General features: G+C 38.1%; 1 protein-coding gene across 3 annotated transcripts in view; it reads right to left on the bottom strand.

Annotated features, from left to right (window-relative positions):
- PEX5L (peroxisomal biogenesis factor 5 like) overlaps positions 1-12,120 on the bottom strand; it is a 314,349-nt gene extending 302,229 nt beyond the window's left edge. The window contains exon 1 of one of the 3 annotated variants that reach the window (XM_027540357.1): positions 11,644-12,120. In XM_027540357.1, coding sequence (XP_027396158.1) covers positions 11,644-11,664 — 21 coding nt within the window. In that variant the 5' untranslated portion in view covers positions 11,665-12,120. The remainder of the gene's footprint in view (positions 1-11,643) is intronic. The other 2 variants (XM_027540356.1, XM_027540363.1) reach the window with 2 other exon arrangements.
- Between the last annotated feature and the right edge of the window lie 10,514 nt (positions 12,121-22,634).

Below are 22,634 nucleotides of genomic sequence, written 5' to 3'. Positions count from 1 at the left end.
ACCTTATTGGTGATGTTGACTTTGGCTACTTAGGGTGCAGTTTCTCCATGGGAAAGGCGCTATTTTTTGTTTTGTAATTTACTTGGGTGACATTTTGAGGTCATGTAAATCCTGTTTATACTCAAATTCCCCTTCATCAGATTTAGCATCCAATAATCATTTATTCTCTCTTGAATCAATTTTTACTATGATTGCAAAAGTGGTGATTTTTCTATATCATTCTTTCTATGCTTATCAATTGTTCAAATATACTTCTAATAAATTGCCTTTATGCTTAAATGAGCCAGAGTTGTTTTCTGTCACTTAACAGCTAAGAACGCCTGATGGATTTACTTGTATATTTAGGCAACTAGTTCTAAGAACCTATCAAACAAGTTCATTCAAATGGTCAATCTAATCAGTCCAAGGAGAGACATTGAGGAACACCTTTAGGAAACAAAAATGATACAGCTTTTCACAATACTTCATTCTACTTTTAAAACAGATTTACAGACTGTACTTTTTTTTATATTGTCAGCCAAACAAATGACTACTCAAATTGAATATATCTGATAAATATATATTCAATCTGAGTAGGTTCCTTAAGAAGCTAAAAATAGAACTACCATATGATCCAGAAAGCCCACTCCTGGGCATATACCTGGAGGAAAACATGGCTTGAAAAGATACATGCACCCCAGTGTTCATGGCAGTGCTGTTTACAACAGCCAGAACATGGCAGCAACCTAAATGTCCACTGACAGAGGAATGGATAAAAAGAAGATGTGGTACATATGTACAATGAAATACTACTCGGCCATTAAAAGTAATGAAATAATGCCATCTGTAGCCATATGAATGGACCTAGAGATTATCATACTAAGTGAAGTAAATTAGAGAAAGACAAATATGTGATATCACTTATACGTGGACTCTAAAAAATGATACAAATGAACTTATTTATGAATCAGGCTCACAGACTTAGAGAATGAATTTGTGGTTACCAGCAGGCAAGAATGGGGAGAAGGGACTCTGGGATTGACATGTGCATATTGCTATATTTAAAATAGAGAGCTAATAAGGGCCTACTGTATAGCACAGGGAATGCTGCTCAATATTCTATAATAACCTAAATGGGGAAAAGAATTTGAAAAAGAATAGATACAACTGAGTCACTTTGCTATATACCTTGTTAATCAACTAATAAAATGTTTTTAATCAACTATGTTAATACAACATTGTTAATTGTTAATCAGCTATGCTCCAATATAAAATAAGAAATTTTTAAAAATAAAAAAGATAAAAAATTAAATAGTTACACTAAAAAGCAGGAAGAAATACTTTTTTGTGACTAAATGCCAAACATTGAACATTTGAAAACATCTAGCAGTTTATTATAATGCTTACTTTTTCCTTAGACTTTTTATTGTAATTCAAAATAATAATAGTGTAATGGGAATAGCACACTAGTGGAAGGCAGCTTTCATTCCAGTACTAGTTCTGCTAAGGTATATGGGACTTTTTGAGCAAGTCTCTTATTTTCTTCGACCTCAGTCTCCTCATCTGTGAAATGAGATGATTGAACAAAACAATTTCAAGAGTTCTTCAAACTTAGGATTCTGGGACCTCAAAACTGAACATTATTGCAATTTTTGAAGACATAAGGAACTGTTAGCCTAGAATATTCTAATGAGCATATTTGGATCCAAGATTATTCTGGTATAAAGACTAACACCTGTAAAGCATCAGAACAATTTAGAGGGCAATTTAGTCTAAAGATGCTATAGCAGCTGTCTGAATAGATGTCTTTTCCAAGAGATAAATAATGTCACAGTGCATGGCACTGGTCAGATCACATCTTGAGCTGTGTGTCTTGTTCAGAGGGCCATACTTTCATGGAACCATTAAAACATCAGAAATGTCATTATGAGAAACGATTGAGTGAACTGGGCTGTTTATCTTGGAGCAGAAAAGATTTAATAGGATGAAGACATAATAGTTCTTTAAATATTTAAAATTTTGTTTTATTCAGTTTGAACATAATAGGTTTGCTGAGCTTTCTCCAGATGGAAAAAGTATAACCAGTTGGGTAGAGGTTATGACAGGAATATAAGAAAGAAATTTTATTCAACCACAGCTGTGGTAGCTGCTGTTGCCAGCACCTCTGTCAGGTACCTCATCATTGTGCCTCTGTGATGTCAGAAAACTATCTAAGAATCAAGCTTTTTGCTAAGGTCTCAGTGCAATAGATCAGGTCCTGTTCTTTATGTAGATGTTTTCAGATCACTGTACCCTAAATGTTAGTGTGTGTAAAAATCACGGGTATATTGGAGAATTCAGTTTTGGATTCACTAGGTCTGAAGAAGGACCTGAGATTTTACATTTTTCAACCAGCTCCCAGATCTTTCATGTACACATAATCAATCACCTGTCCCATCAGATGATCAGCGTGTCCAATCAGATGTTCAATCAGATGTCTAATCCAGCATGATCAGAAGATACCATTTCGTATGTTACAGTTTTACCCGTGTGAAAGGAGGTGAAAACATATTTTGCAGCTCCAGCAGCTTCATCTTAAGAGGTTTAAATGTTTTCCTGTTTCTCATCTTGACAAGGTTCTGTGTTTTCAGACTTTTCACTAGTTTTGACCACTTCGCCTCATGGCACTGGCATGCCTCTGTCTGATGCTCACCTGTATACTTTCAAGAAACCAGGGAATGTTTCCCCCAGAACACACTGGGTTTTGTTTATTTTAGGTCATTACTTCAGTTGACTACAACCATTTCAGGTGGGCCACACAGACACGCATACCCAAACACACATGCCATTTCACGGTGCTTTTCAGTACTTTCATCCACAGGCATAATGGTCTTGGGTCAGAGGCCTGCGTATGTACAAGGACACTGTGCTCTGCTTCCATTCGGCCCCCCTTAACTCTTGGCCTCTTCCGTCTCCAAGCAGGCAGCTCACTACAGTGAGAACGGGGTACTGTATCCAGGGTCTTCTCACAGTCATTGCCTTGAGGAAACTTTATCTCACCCTGCTAGGGTACCAGTTTTAACCCTCAAGGGTGTATGGACTATTCCCTTCTTACATAAAATCTATTCTAATATTTATATAAAGTCATCATGATCTCCTCGAGTCTTTACTTTCCAAGCCAAATATCCCTAGTTCCTTCTATGATTATTCATCTGAAATGGTTCTGAATTCCTCTGCCATACCAGTGGCTTTAAAAACTGCATAGTTTTTAAGAGGCTCAGTGGAAGTGGGAATTCTGTGGCTCCCTAGGTAGATTTCTGGCATCACAACAGCACCAATCAGCTGTTAGAATCTCCATGATTTATAGATGACCATATGGCATTCTGTTTGGAAAAAAAGTTTTTGCTACACCAACTCCCACTTACAGGGTTTGTCTGGCTTTCCAGGGGGGTTCCTATGTATGAGCAGGGACTTTGGGGACTTGTATATGCGACTGCAATGCAAACTCTCCTGCGTGGCTCAGGTTCACCCCATTTCAAAGCTGCTGGCAGAGTTCTGTGGGTTTCTCTTTAATGAAATGGTGGCTAAGCAAACTTTACCTATCTATATGAGCTCATTATTTTTCACCTGTACAATTTTTAATGGTCATTGTCTAAAAATAATAAAGATGATCAATCTAGTGAAATCTCACATGGAGAGTGATAATGGTCATTTATCTAATGGAATTTTAACAGGAGAAGTAGTATATCAGTACTAATACAGATCAGTCAAAAATGATGGCATGGCATCCAAAGCACAAGCCACAAAATGAAAAATAAACAAGTGGGACTACATCAGACTAGAAAAGCCTCTGCACACACAGCAAAAGAGACCATCAACAGAGCGAAAAGAAAATCTATGTAACTGGAAAAAAAATATTTGCAAACTATACGTGATAAAGGGTTAATATTCAAAATATATAAAGAACTTATGCAACTCAACAGCAAAAAAACCCAAATAGCCCAATTAAAAAATGGGGAAAGGACCTGAGTAGAAAAGGTATAGGAATGCCTACAGGTATATGAAAATATGCTCAACAACACTAGGTAGTAGGGAAAAGCAAATTAAAACCATAATAAGCTATCATCTCATACTTGTTAGAATGGTCATCATCCCAAAACAAGAAATAACAAATGCTAATGTGAATGTGGAGAAAAGGGAGCTGTTGTACACTGTTGGGGGATTGAAAAGCAGTATAATAACTATGGAAAACAATATGGAGGACCTTTAAAATGTAAAAGTAGAACTACCATAGGAGAAGGCAATGGCAACCCACTCCAGTACTGTCACCTGGAAAATCGCATGGACGGAGGAGCCTGGTAGGCTGCAGTCCATGGGGTTGCTAAGAGTAGGATACGACTGAGCATCTTCACTTTCACTTTTAACTTTCATGCATTGGAGAAGGAAATGGCAACCTACCCCAGTGTTCTTGCCTGGAGAATCCCAGGGATGGGAGAGCCTGGTGGACTGCCATCTATGGGGTCGCACAGAGTCAGACATGACTGAAGTGACTTAGCAGCAGCAGCAGCAGCAGCAGAAGTACCATATGACCCAGCAATTCCATTTTTGGGAATACATCCAAAGGAAACAAAATCACTAACTCAAAAAATATCAGCATCCTCACGTTCAAAGGAACACTATTTACAACTGCTGAGACATGAAAATAACTGAAGTGTCTATTGGTAGATAAATGGTTAAAGAAGTTGTGGTACACACACACACACACACACACATAAAATGGATTATTAGTCATAAAAATGAGGAAATTGTATCATTTGCAACAACATGGATGGACTCTGGAGGCATTATGCTAAGTTAAATAAGTCACTCAGAGAAAGAAAAACACTATGATCTCACTTATATGTGGAAACTAAGAACAAACAAATAAACTCAGACTTGTGGTTACCAGAGGCAGAGAGGAGGGGAGAGGGAACTGGAAGAAGGTAGTCAAAAGGCACAAACTTGCAGTTATAAGATAAACACTAGGGATGTAATGCACAACATGAGGATTATAGCTAACATTGCTGTATGACATAGAGGAAAGTTGTTAGAGTGAATCTTAAGAACTCTCATCACAAGAAAGAAATTTTTTCCTTTTCCCTTCTTTCTTTTTACTGTATCTACACAAGAAAATGGACGGTAACTGAACCTATTGTGTCACAATATAAGTAAATCAAACCATCATATTGTATGCTTTAAACTTACATAGTGTTGTACATCAATTATTTCTCAATAAAATTAGGAAAAAAACAGACAATATACAAACAAATGGTTATTAAACATTGGGAAAAAAAGCCTCACAGGATCGGATCCTTGAGAGAAGGAAAACAAAGTGACTCCTGTAATTGCCCTAGCGTACTGCCAGCAAAGAGTTTTCCAGACATAACGTAGGAAGCAAGAACCCCCCAAAACTCTTATACTCGCAATAAGCTGAGGAGACAGAGTGGAGGGTTAAGGAGGCCCAGGTGTTAGAATACACAGGGCAGAGTAGTAGGGAGAAGTCTGAACAGAGGGAGAGTGCTGGAGAAATGCAGGGGGCTTCCTCCCCTAGTTTTCCACTGAGTTCTGACCATGTATGTGAGGAAATGACCCTTACACCATCAGAAAGGAGCAGGCAGAGAAATTCTTAGAGCTCACATGGGGTTATAAAGAGTCCACATTCCCAAAGCCAAGTCAAGAAATCTTTGGATGAGTAGGACGTCAGATAAAGTACTCAAAAGGATAGTACCACAGGAAACAGGACAATCAGCCCTAGACCAAAATACTTTGGTAGCTTCTGGTATCATGTAAGAACTCTTAAAAGCAAACCTTGAAATGATCAAACTGTTTCCGAGTATATTAACTGTGTCCAAACATAAAACTTAAAAAAAAAAAAAGGAAAAAAATCCAGCACCCAACAATGTAAAACTCACAATGTCTGGCATCCAATCAAAATGTACCAGGCATACAAAGAAGCAGAAAAACACAGCTCATAATGAAGATAAAAATCAATCAATAAAAACAGTCCATGAAATGACACAGATAATAGAAAGAGTAAACAAGGAAATTAAAATAGCTACTGGTAAATGTTTTTTTACATGTTCACTGCCTACCTGCAAAGTCATAAATATATTCTCTTATTTTAACCTACTTGAGATGGACTTTTGTGTACATGCAAAATAGAAGTCAAGATTTACTTTTTTTTTTAAAAAAATAGATATCCAATTAGCCAAGAATCATTAATTGACAAAGAACATTTTCCTCTTATAATGCAGGTATCTCCTATGTCACAAATAACATATTTATACATGAAAAATGACATTATAAGACAATACTGACAGTGTGCTGTGTTAGACCTTGGGCTCTGCACAATTAGTAATGGTCGTGATAACCAACCAATAGGGTATTAGCTATCTCCCTGCTCATATTCTGTATAACATAATAATATATAAGATATAAAGATATTTCTTAAGAGGCTGGGGAAAAAGTCTTCTGTTTGGTATTCCTAGGGATGGCATAGGTGAGAAGGGGTGAGAAGTGGGTGAGTGAGGTGGAGATGAAGGAAGGGGTCTCTGAAAGAGATGTAACCCCCAATTCATAGCATCTGCTCTCTGATCCATGGGTTACAGGCTAAAGATGACTTTTCCCTTCCACGAAATCTGACTCATAAAAAGGTTTCATTTTTCAGAAAACTTAGCTATTCTATGTTCTTTACTGGTGGATTTGAAACGACATCATGTTTAGATGTCTCCAAACACCCAGATTGGACTTAGGTAGCACAAGGAGACATTAGGCTGGAGTGTACCTTCACTAAGTGCAGCAAAGGCATACCAGTTATTCCATCAAAATATCAAGAAGTGAATTCTAGAATATAAAGTCTTTACACAGCTCTAGCTTATGCCTGTGTTGGAAACATGAGATCTCAATGAAAAGTGTAAAAAAGCAGCCTGCCAGATGTTTTGACTACATGGCACATCACATCTCAGTGTTTCTGAGGTTGGCAGTGGGAATACTAGAGACTCGGGCTTTTAAAATTAACAAGTTCTGTTTTAACCTTTTTCTTATTCTTTGCTTTAAAAATGTTTTTAGAGTCAAAACATTTGTATGCTGGAATTTTTTCCTTCAAACACATGTTTTTAGGAAGAATGTTTATAAACTATAAACAAAATCTAGGAAGAACATATTGTGTTTCTTACAGTAAATCTATAAAGGAAACTGTTGGCCAGTATAGCTGGGGAATGAGAGTTTCAGGTTAATCAAATATTCAGCAATATTATGCCATAAGTATTATCATTTTCCTAAATGTTAGGAGCATAATATTACTCTCATAACAAGCATGATTTGCTTATAAATATACTGGAAGCGTTTGGGAATCTTGCTGGAGCTTGTGTCATAATTTTGAGCATCAGTTTCACCGTACATGAATTTTCTTCAATAGAATTCTAGTTAATTTTGGACAATAAATTTATGTCTGAAGTCAATTCACTCAAGGAGTATTAATACTGATTATTTGAGGGGGAACGGCAGGTACTATTTGAGCTGAGGGGAGAGAAAAGGTGAGGGCAGCAGCTTGTTCAGTCACTAAGTCGAGTCTGACTCTTTGCAACCCCACGGACTGCAGCACACCAGGTTTCCCTGTCCTTCACTATCTCACAGAGTTTGCTCAAATTCATGTCCATCCATGACCAAATTAACACAATCAACCCCAGCCTTAAGCCAGCATTACCTCATTCTCCTCACAAATTCTGTCCCTCCCCCCAAAAAATACCTCCTGATTTTCACAGATTTCCCTCTAAAAATGTAAATATCCCTGTAGGGTTTGTGCATGTGTGGTATATTGGCATTAATTATGTTTTTGTCAGCAAAGGGTTGATAAAGAAATGACACAGGATAGAAAATGGTGGCATCAGGAGGGAAAAAATGGATCTTTTAAAAGACTGGAAATATCCATGACAAATATTACCTACTTCACAGTTTTGCTTTAGGTATCACTAATGAAAAACTGCTGTTATAGATGCTGAGAATTCTATGACCTTTTGTTGGACTGGCTTCTTATGTTAGTTGTTTCTAGTGAGTCAAATGAGTCTCCAGTGGCCAGACCTAATGTATTAACATAAGTTGTTATCCAAACTTCATGAGAAAATTTTTAAAAAGCTTAAGTAAACTTAAGACAAACACAAAACCCTTTTGGGGGAAGATAAATAAATAGCTACTCTTTGAGCTGTTAATAATCTTGTAATTTTTGTCATTTAAATTTCCTTTAGTTAATGTCTTGTGAAGCCAGAGGGTATGGAATTTTTCCTTGGCAGGTTTGAATAAGTCAAAAAAGCTTGTTTTCAATGTCTATCATAGAGATCAGTTACAATTATGAACAGAATTTTTGTCTTCTGAAAAAACTGTTTTTTCTTTTCCAATTTATTCAGAAAAAAATTCATGTGTAATAAATACACCCAGTTTTAGTTGAAATAACTTTTGTAACAAAAATTCTACTGGGGATCCTTTATTAAAAATTTAAAAATTAGTTCAAAATTGAAATTATATTGCTTTGTATTTATACCATTTCAGAAAAAGGTTTGGTTAAGGGAACATTCAGAGACATGTAATTATTTTGCTCTAATTGGCAGTGTTAACTCATATGCACATACACAAATAAGCATCGCACTGCAGAGCACACAGAGGTATTGGAGGGTTTAAGATCACAGGTCATCTATTAGGAATTGAGAGTTGGTCAGAACTGATGTTAAAGTGTATTTAAACACCATTGATTCCCTTGGTCAAAAGGGAAAAACAAGGAAATCTAAAACAGTTGCTAAAGAAACAACCTTTGCTTAAGTTGCTGGGGTGATGAATTCCCCTTGGAAATAATTGGTGAGGCACCTGGAAAAATGGCACAACTCTTGGGCCTGCTCCTAAGAAATATACCTGTGGCATTCACTTTGAAACCAAGAAATCTATACCACTATGCTGTGCTATCTATCTGTAATAGTTGTCATTTGTCAACTTTTATCTTCTAATGAACTACCAGAGTAAATCAAATTTGTGTTTTTAAAAGTTTGTGGCTTCTAAAATGAATGCAGTTTCTATGGTAAACTGGATGAATTAGACATATGTATCAAAATTAATAGATTTTATTTACAAAGTTGCAAAAACAAAGATACCACAGGAGTTATAGACAATTTTTGAAAACTTCATGTGAATACCTCCCTTACTTCAGGCTGTTTATTTAAAAAGCATTTTATTTGAAAATCTTTTGGATTTGGAAAAGACAAGTACAGTTAATGATTGCAAATATTTTCTGTTGCATTCCCGTTTTAAGGTATCAGCCAAGTAACACCAGTGTTCAAATAAACTCCAAAGTTGGCAAAAAATGTTAGTAAATCTGCTCATCCCTGGTCCACTTTACCAAATATGTATTCTGATTTTAAATTACCAATATTTTGGAATGTTTGGGCTATGCTTCTTCTCCCTTGTGATTAGAGTCAGGTATGCACAGGAAGATGATGCTGTTTCTGATAAGGAAAGATTCTTTATTTAATCTAAAGGTATCAACACAATGGGGATTTTGTACATAGGCTAAATACTATTTTCTGGGAAAGAGACTGGGGTTTTAAAATGTCAGCAAATAACTATATTACAAATCAGGTTGTAATAAGTGTTTTAGTTTGGGGAGGGAGTATTCCCAACCAGAAGATCATATCATTTAATAGCTACTAAACTAGTAAAGCCTCAGAAGTTAGTATCAATGGTCCATAGCAAATAGGAAAAAAGTATTGTGCTCTGAAATTTTGGCAAGCATATTGATTACAGTCTTTATTTAGTAATGTTTCCAAGTTAAGCTTGGCAGCAAAGATTTGGGAGTTTTACTGCAAGCCATCATATTTGTTGTTACAGCAGTGCACAAGCAAAAAAACATTAAGGCAAAAACATATACAGAGTCTTACATTCTGTCTATTCTCTCAAAGTGAAATGAAACCATCAGACATTATTCTGGGCAACTCAAGTTTCAGTAATGCCTTTCCTTTAAATATCCAGAAAATTGAGTTTAAATTATTTTGGGGGTACCTGAGTTTATCGGATTGTTGCTTGCATTATTCATTCACAAAAACATATTTTCAAACAAAAAATAATGTGGAAAGTTTCATTAAATTGCCCAAGTAGTCAATTATGAATTTTGTGTGAATGAGCAATTTTCTGAGGACTGACTCCATTTATTAAAATCTTCCTATTTTTATTCCTGTGGAGAAACTGTTTGGGGATAATAAATAGATCACACATAAAATTAAAAGTACCATTCTTGGGAGTGAAGATGAAGCATAAAACTATGGTAAAAACTCTTTGTTAATTTTTTAGCTGTCATTGTTTGAATGGTTGTTACTTAACTTCTCAATTAGTGTAGCTTTAATAAGAAACATGCAGATCGTATTTATTGTATGTATTTAGAAATACACTTCAGGTACTAATTATTGTCCAACAATTGTGATATAATTCTATTAATAATTTTCAAAACAAGATGATGTCAGTAGTATGGGAAATGCTTTTAGAATTCTGATAGTGCTGATTCAGAATTCTTATAAAACTTTGGAATATGATACAATACCATTTTATATAAAACTAAATTATAATCCGAAAGAATTTCTCCACAGGCTTAGAAATTAAATATTGGGTAATACTAAGTCATAAATTCAATAACTGTCAATTTATCTGTTTTTCAATTGTCCTAAAGATACAGAAGTAACATCCTTGTAACATTCATGCACATTACACACTAGAGTGAAATTATCACATATGATAAAACTGTAGTTGATCATCTTTGTAATGGAAAGGAAGCCCAAACATCAAGTCCATGACTAAAACATTTAGGAACAGTAAAAAATAAAATAAAATCTCAGTTTATACTCTAGGAAGCTGAGTTGGTATTTCATTTTTTTCCACCCAAAGCATGCACCTGCCTTTATAGGGAAGAACCAACTATGTGAATGAAAACTGGAGTCAAGGTTAAAGTAATCTTGCCCAAGAGAGTGGAGAACATCAGAGAGAAGCAGTGGCTCAGCTCAGATGAGCTTTAATAGCCAGAGACCGCACCTCCTCTGAAAAACATTAGAGCCTCTTGGACATATGTTTGAAATTCATCCTAAGTCATCCTGTGACTATAGGGATAGGTGACAATGTCCCATCATCTAAGTGGGAAAAATACAGCACAAACCATTTTTAAAATGATCACTTTAAAAAATAATACGAAAGTGGCAAAGTGTTCCAAACGTCAAGAACCTTCGCAGATGATAAAAGAAAAGCTTTGTCTTTTCTATGATTGTTTGCCCTTCAGTTGACATACATGCTGAGTTGCATCAATAGGGATACAACGGAAACACGGTCATCTCCAGGTTTCCTCCTTTTGGATTCCTTGATCTTGTTTAAAGAAACAGGCTCAGGGAATACACATAAAACAAACTTCCCAATCGAAGTTCTGAGGTCTTTCCTCCCCTTCTCCCACCCTCAGAAACCCGTCTAGTTTTACCTACAGCACTGGACTGAAATGTCATGGTCATGTTGCACCACTTCACTTGTTGAATTGTATGGAGGCAGTACTTGACCACAGTAACTTGGTGAACCGCCTTGCTCTTATATTAGTCCCCAAGATTCCTATCCAATTCGATGGAAATGTCTTACCTGCATGTGTCCCTGGTACATTCTGCTTCGGCTTCTTCAGGACTCCCTGAGGTTGCCGGATGCTTCTCCTCGTGTTCACTTGCACGGCAACAGAGAAGGTGGGTTCTCAGAGGGTGCCCCTAAGCCTGGCGGAAGGCTCCAGGTAGCCCGGCCGCCAGCGGCCCCTTGAAGCTCTGCGGGCTGCGGGGAACTGTTCTCCGCTCGGGGTGCTGAAAGGGGACACTGGAGAGCGCGCGGATGAAGCGAGGAGCCCAGGCGGCCACGCTCTCCCTCAGGCACGGTCCTGCTTGCCGGGCGTCTTTAAAACTCACTCTTTCTCCGAACACTTTCTCGTTTCCTGCCTGGCTGCCTCATGTCTCTCTCACTCTCTTCACAGCGAACCCCTTCCTCCTCCCAGCCCTGACGTGAGCGCCCACACCAGCCGCCGCAGCTGCCGAGCTGGGCGCGCGCCGCCCTCCCGGCCGCGTCCCTGCCGAGAGCCCGCGGGGCCGGGCACGCGCGTACGCGTCCCCGGCTGGCCCTGGGCTCGGCCGAAGGAGGCGCGCGCCCCCCTGCGCGCGTGCTCGGGAATGCGCACACGTGGAGGCCAAGTGCCCGGGTGATGGTGGTCAGGTGGGGCAACGGCTTCTAGGGGAGATTCCAGAGGAGCTGGAGGCTAGTTGCAAGAAAAAGTAGGAGGAATATGCATTGTCTGTTCAGGAGCCATCAATACCTAGTAAGCCCATCATCCTAGAGATTGAATAAACCGAGCGTGGGGTTTCCGAAGAGTTTATTTCTATTCTGATTCAGCTCTCACAAGTTACCTCCGAGTCACTTCGTGCCTCTCCCCCCCAGTCAACCCACCCCCAATTCACCCCACCTCCAATTCATTGCTGTCTACCCTAAAACAGCAAACTCCAGTCTCCAAGGGCCTTCCATGATTTGTTTTTCTCCCTAGCACTTAATACCACATAACATCCTGTATATTTTATACATTTATTTTATTTATTGTCTATCTCAATGTATACAGTGTTATTTCCGTGAGATCAGGGATATTTGGGGGAAGGTGTGTACCTATTTTTGCGTGGGTGTATCACAAGCACAGTACCTCCTGGCACATAGTACGCACCCTATAAATATTTGCTGAGTGAATGGGTGTTTAATATATAGGTAGAGTGCATTTCAATATGTTTTAAGTTTAAGAGACTGGATAGTCTGATGCAAGGTTTACATTATAAATATATATACACAAAACAAAGGGCTGGTGTATGTGTGTATACTGTGATTACCTACTTTTGTTGGTAATAAGATCTCCAATTGCACAACATCCCCCAAATTATATATGGCATGATATAATCCCCCAAATCTTGCATATAGCATAATATACTTTTCATAAAGTTAAAAAAAAAACTCCTTAGGAATATAAATATATTTGTATGTAACTATATGAAAAGAAAAACAATAAAACAATTAATATCATATTTAAAATGGTGACACTGGGTGAGGGGAGGTAGGGGAAAGGGATGGGGAGGTATTGTACATGAAGGCGAATTGTCATATCTCAGCTATTATGTTGGGTGGTGATTCACAGACATGTATTACTCTATAAAAATCACTATGTAACTAAATAAAACCATGCATGAACTAGTGAGGACAGAGTGAAATGAACCACAAAAACAATTAATCCAATTCAGTGCACCTGAGGCCCTAGAACAATCAACCAACCGAACACAAAATGACTAAGACTTGCAGGCAGGAGACTTGGATTCCTATTAGATACCCCCAGTGGTTAACCTTGGACAATTTCCTTTACCCTCTATAAACTTCAGCTTTTTAATGTCTAAACGCTGCATGAAAACTCATGGTTTTATTTTGAAAATTGATACATGTTCATAAGCACTGTAAACTGTAAAGTACCATCCAATTCTTGTTTTATTGTCCTTTATAGGACAGAGCACTGAAACAGGAGTCAGTAGGTAGAAGTGCTACTTCTATGACACTACCTAACTTCTCTCTCAGGCAAGAAATTCTCTATTTCCTCACTTTTGAAGTAAGGCAAGTATCTGCCTAGCCTACTGCACAGGGCTGCTGAGAACTAATGTATGCAAAGGGAGTTGTCAATTTTAAACCATCATATATGAGTATGCAAACTGGTTTTTTCTAGTTCAGAAAATGGGGCTTCCCAGGTGGCTCACTGGTAAAGAATCCACTTGCTAATGTTGGAGGTGCAAGAGACATGGGTTTGATCCCTGGGTCAGGAAGATCCCCTGGAGTAGGAAATGGCAACCCACTCCAGTATTCTTGCCTGGAGAATTCCATAGACAGAGAAGCCTGGCCGGCTACAGTCCACGGGGTCACAAAGAGTGGGACACCACCGAGCAAACTGAGCACACACAGTCCAGAAAATATGAGTGATGATTTCCTGAGACCTTGAGCTCTACAAACTTAAATGGGGGAAATTATTATTCTTTTAGTATGAATTTTATTTTTAATTAAAGGATAATTGCTTTACAGTATTGTGTTGGTTTCTACCAAACATCAACATAAATCAGCCATAGGTTTACCCATGTCCTTTCCCACTTGAACATCACTCCCACTTCCCTTCCTATCCCACCCCTCTAGGTTATTACCAAGCCCTGGTTTAAGTTACCTGAGTCATACAGCAAATTCCCTTTGGCTATCTATTTTACATATGGTAATGTATGTTTCCATGTTACTCTTGGGAAAACTATTTATTATAAAATGTTTGCATGTTAGTATAGAAATCTTGGGGAAATTGTAGAATTTGATTTGAAAGCACTACAAATCTGTGAAGTAACACTGGAGCTAAAGTTTTCCAATCCATTATATGCTTATTTTCATCTAATGGCAAAGTCAAAGAGCCATCAACCATAAAAACATTTGAACCTCTATGGCAAGTACCTAGAGTTGAAGACAAAAGTCAATATATCCTCTTTTTAAAACTTCAGCAACTCATTTAGCTACTCCCTACATTCACAGAATCTCAGAAATACATGCATCTGTGAAGGCATGCCTCTCTTTATTCATTCATTTTTATTGAAGACTTAGTATGTGGGAACGCTGTGCCAAGTGCTGAAATACACTGATGAGACAGACATGGTTTCTATCTCCATGGAACTCATAGTCCAGCTTCCTGACAGGAGTACATTTTACCATCCCAGAAAGAAAAATCTGTCTAGACTTTTCTTAAAACAATAGTTCTACAGAGACCCCATAATTTCTCCATTTCTCCTAAGAGTTCATATCTTCTAGTTAAATAGTCCACTTGTCATGGATTTTGATTATTTCTATGGCACAAATATTTCCTTCAAAGGCTATAAATGTAAACATCGTGAGCAAAGGTACTTGGCTGACTACTGATTCAAGTATCAGCGTCTTGAGATATTCTTGATTCACAGAACCATCTAGTAATTGATATATCTCATTTGGCTAGGCCAAAAATGTTGATCCAGATCTAGTGTATTAGCTCAAGTATTATGATATTTTGGCACAAAAAGAAGCTTTTCATGTAAATGTAGACATACCAGTAGAAAATTGATAAGATAAAGCAGGTGTGAATTTTTTGACACACATAAAAAGTTGAATCATAATATATTTGTGGAAATATTTTTTGCAAATCAAGTTGTCTTTAAAAGATCTTGAAAGGAGAAAACATGCATAATTTTATCCTGAGAGTGAAAGTGAAAGTGAAGTTGCTTAGTCGTGTCCTACTCTTTGTGACCCCATGGACTGTAGCCCGCCAGGCTCCTCTGTTCATGGAATTCTCCAGGCAAGAACACTGGATTGGGTTGCCATTTCCTTCTCCAAACTTTATCCTATGACTGCAGTAATGGTGAGAAATGTATCTCTTTGTGATCTCTGGTCCCCCCAGGGAATCATTAAGGTAAACTGGCAGAAGGCAAACAAACAAACAAACCAGAGATGCAACTGTTTAGAAAAGGTGTGGGTTTTTTTTTTTTTTTTTTAGGAAAAAAGGCAAGTGCAACAGCTGTGTGTCTGCTTCTCTAACAAAGGAAATATCTGAATACAAATGGAGGAAAGTGAAAGTGAAGTTGCTCAGTTGTGTCTGACTTTTTGTGACCCCATAGACTGTAGTCTATCCGGCTCCTCTGTCCATGGGATTTTCCAGGCAAGAATACTGCAGTGGGGTGCCATTTCCTTCTCCAGGAGATCTTCCTGACCCAGGGATTGAACCCGGGTCTCCCGCATTGTAAGCAGACACTTTACCGTCTGAGCCACCAGGGAAGTCCAAAAAAAATGGAAATCTCTGCCAAACATCTATATGCTTTGACTTTTCACAGGACTTCCTAGTTTTCATATTAATAACTGGAATCATGGACAAACAACTTTGAAGATGAATTTGTGATATGTGTCAAACTCAATTATATCTATGATATGAAGCAAAAGAAGAATGTCTCTGTAAACACTGTGAAAGGGACAGTTACTAATGAATCTTTTCTAACCTGCATGCATACAGGTATATATTTCATTGGTGGTAATGCTGTCACCAGCAGCAGTTTAACTTATAAGTGGCTGGGCCATGATTGCCCAGCTAAACCCAGTATAATTCATGTTATGAAGGCACACTTTGTTTCTGAGGAAAATAAAGATGATCTGTGTTTCATTCCCATCGCACGGTTGTTTTACAACCTACCATCAGCATGACTTAATACCAAACCCAAGGTCCAGAAAATATTTCTCATTTTAAATTCAAAGACCCTTGTTACTCAAAGTGTGGTCTGTTGACCAGCAACATCAGATTCTCCTGGGAGCTTGATAGAAATGCAGACTCTTGGGTCCCATCCCTGACCAACTGAATCAGAATCTGCATGTTAACAAGATCTCTAAGTGCTTTGTATGCACCATCACATCTGAGCAGTACTGTGGCCTAGACGGTTGTAAATATGTACAAAGCTAACTCTTGCCTTTTGCAATGACAGCACATGAGCAACATCAGTGCCAAGAGAAAAGCACCACACATATCATTCTCTGTTTATAAGATAATCTCACTGCGTTCTGAGTGGCCAAAGGACTTGGCATAAAATCATAGCACGCACAGCTTTCTTATAGCAAGAAATGTGCTAATATCGCTTGGAATTTTAAGCACTATAATAAAATTAAAGAGTTGAGTGGTAGTAAAATATATTTTGTATTGATCAAATTAAGTTTTGTTTATTAGTAAGTGAATCCTATGGCATATTAAATGGATATTGAAAATTCAGCATTTATTAAATCTTTTAGAAAGCTGAGTAATAATGGTGTTGTCAGTAGGCTTGTGGACTTAAGAAAACTAAAGATAATAGTCTTTTGGTGATTCAACCATTCTTTTATAATCTGTGCAATTCAAGCCCTGCTGCTCAAAGATGGTGTAGGAGAGAACAAAAGTCAAAATAACCAGAGACCTAAATTAAAATGACTAATTAGTTTTTATTGTTCAATCAGAGGCAGGAATGTTTTGTTAAAGTTTGCCCTTTTTGTCTCTTTGACACATTGAATGGGATTAGCTGGGGTTCAGGGCATTAAATCTGGAAAGAATTTAAACAGTCCACACGGCAGACCCCAAGGTGGTGGGGGAATTATGACTGAAGCAAAGTATATAGACTTTGATGACTAGGAGAGGGCAGCTATGTTCTTCCAAATGAACACACGAGGTGGATGCTTCAGGGCTGGGCCACTTATTAAACCACTTTGAGAAATCACACTAAAATAATTTGCACCTTACACTTTTATTTTTCCCTTTATGACAATGTTCTTTCAGCAAACCAATATTGCTTTGAATGCTAAATGTATTTTCTGGAGTTTCTTAGTCTTGGTGAGGCAACATTTGCAACAAAAATATCTCTTGCTTTTGACTCCTCCTTTCATCATCATCCAAGCACAGACTCCCTAAACCTCTTAGCAATTTCAAAGCTAGTTTTATCACCTTCATTCATCCCCAATCCAAACTATCATCTATACTGCAGCCAGATTAACTTCACAAAGGCCAGCCTTCATCATATTACTGCCCAGTTCAAATGCCATGTTCTAGTCTCTCAGTTGTGTCTGATGCTTTGTGACCCTTTGGACTGTAGAACACCAGACTCCTCTGTCCATGGGATTTTTCAGACAAGAATACAAGAGTGGGTCGCCATTTCCTCCTCCATGGGATCTTCCCAACTTGAGAATCAAACCCATATCTCCTGTGTCCCATGCATTGCAGGCAGACTCTTTACCCACTGAGCCATAGGGGAAGCCCAAATGCTATACTGGCTTCCTACTGCAAACTAACATTCAAAAACTTTAAGCTTTTTATTCACAGTCACAGAATACAGTCTGCCACACAGAGCCATATCTTCTGTGGTAGGAAGAACGGTCTTTTCACTTTGAGGAAACATGTATTCCCCACTCTGGCCCATTTGTATGGTGGGAAATATTTTACTATTTGGCTTTTGAGGTGAAACATATGATCCAGGCTGAACCAACCAGTACATTCAATCTCCAGTGGTCACACATATGACTCAAGCCAACTAACCAGGGCAAATGGACTCTGCTCTAGGACTATGTGGCAGCAGACTGATTCTTCATTAGACCAAGTGTTCTAATGATATAAGCTGAGAGCTACCAGTATCCAGCACTTCCAACTGGAGGAGGAAGAGTCTAGGCAAGCTCCTGGGGACAATGTTTGAGCCTTTAAATAAACCACACATAAAGCTAGCTTTATGTGGTTTATTTAAAGGCTCAAATATTGTACTAGCTATGTACTTTTAGTTATTTTAGTTAGGACATTCCCTTTTCTAGTTGAGTTGTATTTTCTGTCACTTGCAACCAAAAGAATACTTAATACAATGTTCTTCTACAAACTGGCCCCTGTGTCTTTTTTCAATTCTGTACATTCCCTAACTTTTGCCATTATTTTTATATCATTCCCCAAAAATAGTACAAGTTATACTTCTGCTCTTTCCATTGTTTGGAATGTATTCACTCTCCCTACTCCTTTGGAATGAATGTTTATTCATTTAAGGAAAGATACACCCATCTGAATGCAGAGTTCCAAAGAACACCAAGGAGAGATAAGAAAGTTTTCCTCAGTGATCACTGCAAAGAAATAAAGGAAAACAGTACAATGGGAAAGACTAGAGATCTCTTCAAGAAAATTAGAGATACCAAGGCAACATTTCAAGCAAAGATGGGCACAATAAAAAACAGAAATGGTATGGACCTAACAGAAGCAGAAGTGATTAAGAAGAGGTGGGAAGAACACACAGAGAACTATACAAAAAAGATCTTAGTGACCCAGACAACCATGATGATGTGATCACTCACCTGGAGCCAGACATCCTGAAGTCTGAAGTCAGGTGGGTCTCAGGAAGCATCACTACCAACAAAGCTAGTGGAGGTGTTGGAATTCCAGCTGAATTATTTCAAGTTCTAAAAGATGATGCCATTAAAGTGCTGCACTCAATATGTCAGGAAATTTGGAAAACTCAGCAGGATCACAGAACTGGAAAAGGTCAGTTTTCATTCCAATCCCAAAGAAAGGCAATGCCAAGAATGTTCAAACTACAGCACAATTGCACTCATCTTACTCGCCAGCAAAGTAATGCTCAAAATTCTCCAAGTGAGGCTAAAACAATATGTAAACTGAGAACTTCCAGATGTTCAAGCTGGATTTAGAAAAGGCAGAGGAACCAGAGATCAAATTGCCAGCATCAGCTGGATTATAGAAAAAGCAAGAGAACTCCAGAAAAAAAATCTACTTCTGTTTCATTGACTATGCTAAAGTTTTTGACTGTGTGGATCACAATAAACTGTGGAAAATTCTGAAAGAGATGGGAATACCAGACCACCTGACCTGCCTCCTGAGAAGCCTGTGTGCAGGTCAAGAAGCAAAAGTTAGAACCATACATGGAAAAATGGACTGGTTCCAAACTGGGAAAGGAGTATGACAAGGCTGTATATTGTTACCCTGCTTATTTAACTTATATGCAGAGTATATCATGGGAAATGGATGAAGCCCAAGCTGGAATCAACATTGCCAGGAAAAATATCAATAACCTCAGATATGTAGATGACACTACCCTTATGGCAGAAAGCTATGAGGAGTTTCTTGATGAAAGTGAAAGGGGACAGTGAAAAGGCTGGCTTAAAACTCAATATTCAAAAAATGAAGATCATGGCATCTGGTCCCATTACTTCATGGCAAATAGATGGTGAAACAATGGAAACAGAGACAGACTTTATTTTCTTGGGCTCCAAAATCACTGCAGATGATGACTGCAGCCATGAAACTAAAAGACACTTGCTCCTTGGGAGAAAAGCTATGACCAACCTAGACAGCATATTAAAAAGCAGAGATATTACTTTGCCGACAAAGGTCAATCTAGTCAAAGCTATGGTTTTTCCAGTAGTCATGTATGGATATGAGAGTTGGACCATAAAGAAGGCAGAGCACCAAAGAATTGATGTTTTTGAATTGTGTTGTTGGAGAAGACTCTTGAGAGTCCCTTGGACTGCAAGGAGATCCAACCAGTCAACCATAAAGGAAGTCAGTCCTGAATATTCATTGGAAGGACTGATGCTGAAGCTGAAACCCCAATACTTTGGCTACCTGATGCTAAAAATTGACTCATTAGAAAAGACTCTGATGCTGGGAAAGATTGAAGGCGGGAGGAGAAGGGAATGACAGAGGATGTGATGGTTGGATGTCATCATCAACTCATGAGTTTGAGTAAGCTCTGGGAGATGGTGAAGGACAGGGAAGCCTGGTGTGCTGCAGTCCATGGGGTTGCAAAGAGTCAGACATGACTGAGCTATTGAACAACAACACTTGTAATACACATCCATAGTGCCTGAGTTTATACTCCTAATATTTCTTTTTTGGACTAACTTATAAGAGTCTCCTAAATTTCACCCTCCCTTTTCTCTTTATTCTAATAATTTCTCTATATGAAAGAGAGAGTCAACATTCAAAAATAAATGTAAACTAACTAAAATATCCTTCAACTTTTTACATTAACTAGAAGATGAAATCCACATTATTTTCAAGACAAGTAAAGTTCTTTGCTATTTTTTTCTTTCAAGCTTCTTTTCTCACAAGATACTAATACAATCCAGGATTATCCAGCTGCTGGCTGTCCCTGGAATATGCTGCACTGGATTGCACCTCCATGTCTTCACCCATGCTGTTCCCTTCATTTGTGTCTCTTTCTCTCTCTCTCTCTCTCTTTTTCTCCTTCACATGCTGGGGAAGCCACACATTTGTTTCAGGCCATTGCTCAAGTGTCAGCCTCACTGTGAAGTTTTCCGTTACTCCTGCATGCCTTGATTTGTGCATCTGCCTCCTCACTAGATTGTGAGGTCCTCGCAGCAGACATTGTGCTTACAAATCACCGTGTCCTCAGGCCTGAGCACAGTGCCTGGCACACCATGAGTGCTTATTCAACATTTGTTGAATGAATAAATTTCCCTCTTTCCATTAATAATGTGCCTTGAGTTCTCTGAAGTGATGCATCAGTTTTTAGTGAGTAAATATGCAAAAGTAAATGTCAATGCTAATGAGGGAAAAGAAATTGTGCGTTTTATCTATTAGTCAAAATAAGGAATTGGGCATTTGAAATAAATCGAATCTTGTTAAGCCGCTAATGAAGAGTTATTTTTAGACATATGTAGTATTAACTAAATTAAGATCCACAGAAGGGTAGAGCTGAAAAATATGCTGAAAACTGCCTGGATTATGTAATTAATTTTACAGTGAAGAATCTGTGGCCTAGACAAGTTAAGGGACTAACTTGATCAAGGCCTCAGTCCTGGCTAACCTCTATGCCCAGCTCAAAAGCACTGTAATCCCAGGGCTTGAGCTCTTCAAGGAAAGAAGTATAAAAACTACCTGACCAGCCGGTTGAACAGTCCTGAAAACCAGAATATATAAGTCAGGGGAGGTCAGTGTTGAAGATCAGTGTTGAAGCTGTGCTTCTTCCACTCAACGTGAAAAAGAAAAGCTTTTGAGGTGAAGTAGGGTAGGTAGGAAATGTGATAGATTCTCTGCTGGAATGAGCTGATAAGGCGCATTTATACCTGCAAGTACTCCTAAGGGGATTGATTCAGTTCGGTAAATGGGAATACAACCCAAGCTTTGGAACTTCTCAGGCTCTGAGAAGAAAAAATATTCACAACATAAAAGACTGACAGTGGGCAATTATACTTAATATACAAAACTTTTATGGATATAGTTTTTAAAGTAAATAATCCAATAGGAACATCAGCAAAGCCTCAATTAAAAAATTCATAAAATAAAGAAGTATAAATGATCAGTAAATATAAATGATAAACAAGAAGTTAGCAAAAGTAGCAATGAAAGAAATGGTTATTTGAACCATTGCATCATTGCACTTAGACTGGCAGCTTTTTAAAAGAAAATGTTCAGTATTCAGAGACATTTTAAATGAATATTTTCTTACACTACAGGGGGGTACTGTCATTAGTACAACTTTTCCAGAGGACAGTTTCACAATATGGATCAAGAGCTTCAAAATGCTTATGCTTGGTGACTTAGTATTTTCACTTTCAAGAATTTAAAAATCATCACAAATTTACGTGAAGATTTATATATGGAGCACTGCTTGTTATAATGAATAATTAAAATAATGGCCAACAATAAGAAAATGATAATTTATTAATTTAGATATGATGGAACACTATACATCTTTAAAAATAATGATTTGGAATCTAAAGCATGAAAAGGTGTGAGTAAAATATTAATGAAAAAAGTGGTCTCTGTCTTAATATTAACATAGTGTGTGTGCACACACACATTATATATGCTGCTGCTGCTAAGTCGCTTCAGTTGTGTTCGACTCTGTGAGACCCCAGAGATAGCAGCCCACCAGGCTCCCCCGTCCCTGGGATTCTCCAGGCAGGAACACTGGAGTGGGTTGCCATTTCCTTCTCCAATGCATGAAAGTGAAAAGTGAAAGTGAAGTTGCTCAGTCGTGTCTGACTCTTTGCGACCACAT

The sequence above is a fragment of the Bos indicus x Bos taurus genome, chromosome 1 (genome assembly GCF_003369695.1).
Source record: "Bos indicus x Bos taurus breed Angus x Brahman F1 hybrid chromosome 1, Bos_hybrid_MaternalHap_v2.0, whole genome shotgun sequence".
In the NCBI taxonomy this organism is placed as follows: Eukaryota; Metazoa; Chordata; class Mammalia; order Artiodactyla; family Bovidae; genus Bos; species Bos indicus x Bos taurus.
Note: the sequence above shows the minus strand (reverse complement) of the source record. Positions and strands in the feature narration are given on the sequence as shown.